This window comes from Lathyrus oleraceus, chromosome 4 (genome assembly GCF_024323335.1).
Source record: "Lathyrus oleraceus cultivar Zhongwan6 chromosome 4, CAAS_Psat_ZW6_1.0, whole genome shotgun sequence".
Lineage (NCBI taxonomy): Eukaryota > Viridiplantae > Streptophyta > Magnoliopsida > Fabales > Fabaceae > Lathyrus > Lathyrus oleraceus.
In genome coordinates, this window is record NC_066582.1 from 9,992,094 (window position 1) to 9,999,441 (window position 7,348).

At 33.3% G+C, this 7,348-nt stretch overlaps 1 protein-coding gene across 3 annotated transcripts; it reads right to left on the reverse strand.

Annotated features, from left to right (window-relative positions):
• Window positions 1-204: 204 nt before the first annotated feature.
• On the reverse strand, window positions 205-3,406 carry LOC127138361 (pentatricopeptide repeat-containing protein At4g21190). 3 transcript variants are annotated; one of them, XM_051064793.1, is made up of 7 exons: window positions 3,239-3,406; window positions 2,433-2,470; window positions 2,220-2,324; window positions 1,994-2,092; window positions 1,669-1,812; window positions 1,167-1,379; window positions 205-1,035 (listed from the first exon to the last, which is right to left on the reverse strand). In XM_051064793.1, the coding sequence occupies exons 3-7, from the start codon at window positions 2,301-2,303 to the stop codon at window positions 649-651; spliced, it is 927 nt and encodes a 308-aa protein (XP_050920750.1). In that variant the 5' UTR covers window positions 2,304-2,324; window positions 2,433-2,470; window positions 3,239-3,406; the 3' UTR covers window positions 205-648. The 3 variants fall into 3 exon arrangements, with proteins under 3 accessions (XP_050920750.1, XP_050920751.1, XP_050920749.1); XM_051064794.1 differs by having other exon boundaries at window positions 2,410-2,470; XM_051064792.1 differs by having other exon boundaries at window positions 2,398-2,470.
• Window positions 3,407-7,348: the final 3,942 nt, after the last annotated feature.

Sequence of the window (7,348 nt, forward strand, 5' to 3'; positions counted from 1 at the left end):
CTACAAGTTAAGTTAATTTAAAACCATTCTCGTTTATTTGAATATATTTGAATATATATTGGAATATCTGTTAATCAACAACAAAATAAAATGAAAATTTTAATTTAAAATCAGATTTCATAAATCCTCAGCCAAACTAAGTAGACAAAACTATAGACATTAGAAACATGTTAAATTGAAACACAGTAGATAGAGTCATGCTACTGCCTATAATGGTGCACAAATCTATATTCATAAATTACAAAAAGGAGAATTGCTTGTTGTATCTAGGAGTATTTAGTTATCATGGTTTAAGCATTTGAATACAATGCAAATATATGACCAACAGAATAACACAAACCTGCACAACTATTTGCTAATCAGAGCCCTCAATCTCCAGTATAGTTATTATTCATTGAGAAAACTTTCAAGCTAAAGCACCCACTTTCAATTCGACAGTTCGCCATTGGAGGAATCTGACGTAGTTACGTTTCTTGCTCAGTAAATAATCTGATACCCTCATAAAAGAAATGGCCACTACCCGATTCTCAGGCTTACATTTTTTGAAATTTTAAAAGCATGTTCTCCTAGATTGTCTTCACCACCGAGATTCTGCTTAATGACCAACAAAAACTTATTTGCTAATCATAATATATCATCTTTCTCTCGTTATACATCTAGACTTGGTTCCGTACTCTGACACGACTCATTTGAAATTTGTTTGGTTTCCATGAATATTACATCAACGTCCTGTTCGAATTGTTCATCATCTATTAACTCTGAAGTCTCTTCTGAACTATCATCCTCTCTTGAGCCTGAATTTGGTTGAACCTTGTCGCGTTTTCTTATGTATTTGTCAGCATGATTAGATTGACCTTGCAACCTAATTCTTACGCGCTTTCCTTTGATGTATCTATATTCCCATTGAGCTGGTGGATATTTTTTATGTAACTTCTCGTATTTCTCCATCATACCAAGCTCCTTGAAGACATCACCAACCATTGAAACAGCAGGACTACTAGGTCGAACACTAAGCTCCTCCATGTCTGCAAATACCTAAAGCAGAAATCAAGTAAATATTGAGCCTGAATTCCTTTCATATGTAGTTTCATTAATATAGAGGCATCTTAAGTTGATAACTTTTACACAATGTTAGAGCACTGCATCATCTATTACATAATAAATACCTCAAACATCTTGTCATGCATGCGCTTTTTACAGTAGATAGATATCATTTTATCAAAGAATCTACGAGGCAAGCTTTCCATGTACTGCATTAATAGCTTCGTCCAAAGCTCTTCCACTTCATCAAGTCGGTCATCCTCTGCTAAAGCATTAATTAATGTATAATAACTTCCCATTGTCTTTCCTTGACCCTTGCTTAACATCCATTTTGTTACCTATAGTGTCACAAGTAACTTTCATAATTATATCTTAGCTTAGAAGCGATCCTGATATGGAACGTAAAGTTATAGAAGTCACCCGAAGAAAAAGGGATATAAAACTCATAAAACAAACAAAATTTACGCTGAACATAGAGATATCAAAGCACTAGGTCAATACAACTTAAAAAAGAGAATAAATCACCGGTGTTGCAATGGTGGATAGCAGAAAATAAGGGTTTACTCAAACTCTGCGACAATAATGAACATAAAAAATCATAAGGATGTAATTGTTTTTTTCAAATACCTGTATTATCCGCTTCCATTCTTTCTCGTACTCTAGAGTTTTGACAACCTTTTTCACTGTAATTAAAGGAAATTCTAGTTCCCACGCGACATAGGTATCAAGAGCTCCATAAACTTCCTCTTTGACATTTGAAAGTTCCTTAATCTGTATAAGACAGTAGTAATACTATTTTTCAAGATATGCAAATCTTCCAAGGAAAAATCAGCCTGAAGTATAAAATGAGCATACCACCATCACAACTGTCCAGTAGTAAAACAAAAAACAGAATCTTAAATTACTAGGTTAATGATGGAAATGAATACAGCGAATGGAAGGAAGAACTTACAGACTGGACAAGCTTAGCAGCCTTGGAAATGGTTCCAATTCTTTTATTGGTCTTCCAAACGCGAGGATATCTTGGTCTTGGACCTTTTGCAGCACATACCTGATATAAACAAATTTAGACATAATCGTCACACTCTTATTTCCTAAAGCAAACATAACTTGTGACTAAAATTTTCCCTTGAAAATTATGGTTTGTGTATTTATAACAATCGCCCTTAGGATCTTACCACAGTGCTTCGTGTACTTGTTGGTATTTTAGTCTCTACAAATGTTTTTCCAATAAATAGTGGAAGATTAGCCAAGGCAAGCATCCTATGAGGATCTGAAAAACTCTAAAATAATATAAAACATGATTAGGACACAAGCAATCAGCAAGAGATGCAAATAATCATAGGATTGAATTACTTTTAGCATTACAGAGGCACTTCTTATGCTCTTACAGATTATTGATTCCCTGATTGGTTATGGTGGGAAACACCTGCGATAATAACAATAGCTCTTGTGAATTTCATTTCATAATAATCATAATTAAGATAAGTCTAATCCACAGCTAGTTCTGACTCCAAATATGTTTAATGTTCCAGCTTTTGTATCACGATAAAAACAGATACTCGCAGTTTTTTAGAATAACAAAAGATGTTTATGTACACCTATGTAATGTAATGGTTTGGTCGAAAAAGCCATAAGCAGTCCCGGTTTGGTGAGAGATAGGCTATAATATGTGGCATATTAGCCAAATTAATTGGCTTATTTAAGCTTGTCTATTGGTACGAAGACGTTCAGGGCTGTTTAGGATAACTTACAACAACAATTTACGATATTTCCATAAGTTGTTTTCAGCTTAATTCAGTAAGCTCTTCTTGACAACTAAAATATCAGCTTATAACAGTTTGATTTTTTTCATGTTTTTTTAATTAAAAGTAGGTTATACAAAAGCAGCATTTATATGATAAGCGCTTAATTAAGTTAAGTTGATTATTTAAAGAAGACAATATTGTTGAAGTTATAGAGAAAGCCAAAAGATGAACAAAATTGCCAATAAAATAATCCAAACAAAATGAAGCAAATGTCAATAGCATATTTCAAAGTATACATGAATCATGTGATGAAAATGCTATAGAAAATTAATCATACATATCGATTTACCTACTCAAAATTTAACCTTTAAGAAAAGAAAAAACACAATTTCAAGGCTAGAAAGAAAACCCTAAATAAGCAAATGGATAGGGAAAGGGGATGAACTTACAGAACAGAGAGGGGAGAGAAAGTGAGAGATAGAGAGAACAATGGAACCGGAAAGCGAGAGTTTTGAGAGAAACTGTAAGCATGAAGAAGTGACAATTGAAGAATGAGGAACGAAGAATAGTGGAACAGTTTTAACTTTTAAGTTTACTCAATTGCATTTTAGGAATATTTTTCAGTATATCAATTTTTTTTAAAAGGATAAGATGCATTTATAGAATTATTAAGTAAAATGTTAAAATAAATCATTTTAATATAATGTATTTTAAAAGTCAACCAATCAATATTCAGGTTTTAACGATGTATTTCCTCCGTTTTAACCACGGTTGTTTGAACGATAGAACCATTTTCTGTTATTGACAGAGGCATAGGAAAATATGGTTCATGTGAGTCTCCTTTGAAAGGTTTCAACGGTGAGATATGGAACACCCGATGGATGTTGTGGATTTTTGTAACTTGTAATCCACTTCTCCTATTTTTTCCAAGACAACAAAGGGACTAAAGTACCTCATAGATAACTTGTTTTTTTTTCAAGGCCATAGATTGTTGCATGTAAGGCTGAAGCTTAAATAACACTAGTTCTTCCACCTCTAACTTCCACTCTCTTCTCTTTTTTTCACCCTCTTGTTTTATTCTTTGTTGTGCTTTGATAACAATTTAGCAACTGTACTAAACATATAGAAATAATAAAATTTATAACTTCGTATCGATCAAAATTGTTTTATTTTAACAAAACGATTTATGTGCTATAGAAAGCAAAATGGAGTTTGTAGGTTTGATTTGAGAAAATAAAAGTGTAATCAAATTAATGGTGATTAGGCTTTGCTTCGAATCCTCTGTATGTCATTGTTGATGTTGGTGTCTAATTGTCCTATATTGATTATTACAATGCAGTTTTTTTGCCTCTTTTTTTTAAATCTATAACTTTTACCAGAACCATTCTTTCGAGTTTTCAGTCCAACGAGATGTCCATTTTTGCCTAAGTCGCCCTTTCAAGTTTTCGACTTAACAAATTCTTTTTTCTCTTTTGTTTTTTGGCATAATTTTTTTACTGCGTCGGAGTTTACGGGAAGTAGAACTTCCTCTCCATCCATCGTGAATCAAAACTTTGTCTTCTTTTCTATAATATTCAGTTGGTCAAACTTCACTCAGACCCGTTGCCCCTTGATGGTAATGAAAGGAAGGGTGATCAAGATTTTGCGGTTGAGGAATGGCGGTATGATGTCCCACACTTGCAGTCACATGTTCTTGATCTTATTTTTTCCATCATAGATTGCAAGGCTATCAAAAATCTTACTTTCTTTCTCTTTTGATTGATCAACTTCTCCTCTTAACACTTTACTTGCTTCGGGTTCGACTTGGTTGTCGGGAAATCAGCTTGCAATCATGGACAAAAGGTGAGTTTTTTTAGGAGAAATATGGTATGCATGCTGATGAATGCGAATGCATGATTTTTTTTTTTAAATGCAATGTCATGTCATGTATGGATGCAATGCAATGTCATGTGTGGGCCAAGAAGCCATGGATTTTGAATTGTACGAGCAAACATCAGCATATCAACTTATTTAGGAAGACCCCTTATGAAAGAATTGTTCTAATTTTCTATACCCAACCCCTCACAAAGGTTAACTATAAGGTTTTTGTTTGTTTAAGGACGAGCCTAAGGTCATATACCTCATTTGAAACTTCGCCACGAATATGGGCTAGCCAACTCATAATGAAATTTCAAAGGATCTCCCTTAAGAGGATTCTATGCATTGACCTAGTGAGATCTGTAACTCTTAGGCCATACTACAAGTCTTCAGGTTCAGTGTTTAGTATAAGTCCTAAATAAAGTCCCTATAGTCACGGATCATGTTCGAAATCTCGTCACGAGGATGCGCTATCCAACTCATGACGAAAGTATCAGACAAATCTACTTTAGGCGGAGTCTTCGTATATAACCTATTGAGATGTGCATTCCATTGCCAATACTACATAACATCCTTCCTAATCTTATGGTTTTTCTCAAGCTCAGATATAAAGCTTCCCTCAAGTAGCAGTCCCAAGCCAACATATGATATATAAAGATAAAGTAAAACATTAATAAAAAAACATAGGAAAACAGAAAAAGCATGCAAACAGACGAATAAATGCTAACCTAGAATTAACTAGATTAGTCCCTAGCTGAGTCGTTAATTATCGTGGCACGGAAAATGTTTGGGCGTAACGAATGCTTGAAATACAACATATTCGCCACTGAAGTTTATTTATTCAAAAAAGAAAGAGAAAATATCGATAAAACCCTAAAAAATAGTCGTCGCAATCAAATTTGGATTTAGGAGTCGGTTATGCGAGGGGAAGGTATTAACACCCCTCACATCCGTTATACTCAACGGAAACCATTTAGTTAGTTTTATGAAAGAGTGATAGCTTAAGTTATTTGTTTTCTTCTAATTATAAAAAATGTTTATGCGAAATGAAAAAGACTAAAATAAGTTTTTTATTAGGGTATTTGACAAGATTGAGAGTCTTGCTCCTACGTATCTTCAGGTGCGATGAGGAATTCAAAGCTACATAGTTCTGGGCAAGAAAAAGATATTTTTATATTTTTTATTATAGTGCTTGACAAGATGTTGAATAACAGTCATAAGTATCCCTAGGTGCGATGGGGAATTCAAAGCTAAATAACACAAAACTTATTATTTTTTAAAAATAAAAGGAGTAAATGCAATAATAATAATAATAATAATAATAATAATAATAATATTCAAATTTAAATAAAAACATCAAAAACATGGACAAAATTTGGGTACAAAACTTATCAACATATTTTTTAATCTCCATTTAGCATACTTAATCCTAAAAAAACATAAACAGAACAAGATATAATCATTTGATAATTAGTAATTTAACTATATTCATATGCACTTCGATGTACCTGTTTGTTGTTGTGTTCCCTATATGAGTGACTCCATTAGCCCAAGCAGTAATAAATGTTTCTTTATAGGTTGTCAACCAAGTTTCGTGCACTTACTGAACAAATTTTAGAATATAAACACATATAACATCAAATTGCTTTAGGTGTACCAAAATATCATTCTCTGTATTCAAATATATGATGTTGTTCCATATATCCATAACATGCTCATGCCTATGTGATTCAACATACTCCTTACACTTCATACCAACATTTTTTGAAATATGGAATAAACACAAAAAATGAGTTGAGTTTGGAAACACAACTTCCGCAACATTCATCAATGCCAGTTCACGGTCAGTAACCAAAACATTCGGTAGCAACTTATCAGAAGTAAACAACACTTTTAGCTTCCCCGATTCCCATGTGAAATTTCCCTCCCTTTCATGTTCCATATATGCAAATCCAGCCGAAAATATCAACTTCGTGGATATAACACCACAATCTCAAGTAATGGTAGTCGATACCCGTTTGTTTTGTATGTACATTAAATCAACAACGCCTTGCAACAACTTTAGAATGTAATAAATCAAAATAGGAGAAATTGACATAAGAAGTACCTGTTATTCTTTGTATGTGAAATCAAAAATCAACATAAGATGAAACACGTTCAACAAATTCACTGAATCAGGGTGCGTCCAAAAGATATCAGCAACAACATTTGAAGAGTCCATGTTTCTCGTCTAGTACATATTTTTATCTTCATGAATAAGACTCAGCACATATTGCATTTCAGTCGACGAAACTCTCTTGCTCGTCCTGTATGTAGATCTTGCCTTGTAGACCAGGGTAACACTCATTAGGTTTTCTGGATCTCTGCCTTTCAAAGTAGTAACTATGTATTATTGGAAGTCCTTAATAATTCAAATGCTTGATAGAAGCTTTAAAAAGCACTGCAGTGAAAACAACTTATTGGATAAGTTGTTTTGGAAATAAGTTGTTTTTTGCAATTCTGTTTTTTCTGTTATTCTTGGGCCTGTTTGTGGTTCCAATTTGTACCTTATAAATAGACATTGTATGTCATAGTTGAAAGGTTAATGCCATATGATTCAATTCTCTCAATCTTTCTCTATTTCTCTATCTCTCTGTATTCACATTATCATCTTCATCTTTCACAAACACACTGTTTTTCACCACTCCATTTCTGGTTTTTTT

Excerpts from the sequence above, each read along its gene's own strand:
- LOC127138361 (XM_051064792.1), bottom strand. Across the intron at positions 1,813-1,993 it reads CTGCTAAGCTTGTCCAGTCT|ATTAAGGAACTTTCAAATGT; the intron begins GTAAGTTCTTCC and ends TGTCTTATACAG. Across the intron at positions 1,380-1,668 it reads AATGGAAGCGGATAATACAG|GTAACAAAATGGATGTTAAG; the intron begins GTATTTGAAAAA and ends GTGACACTATAG.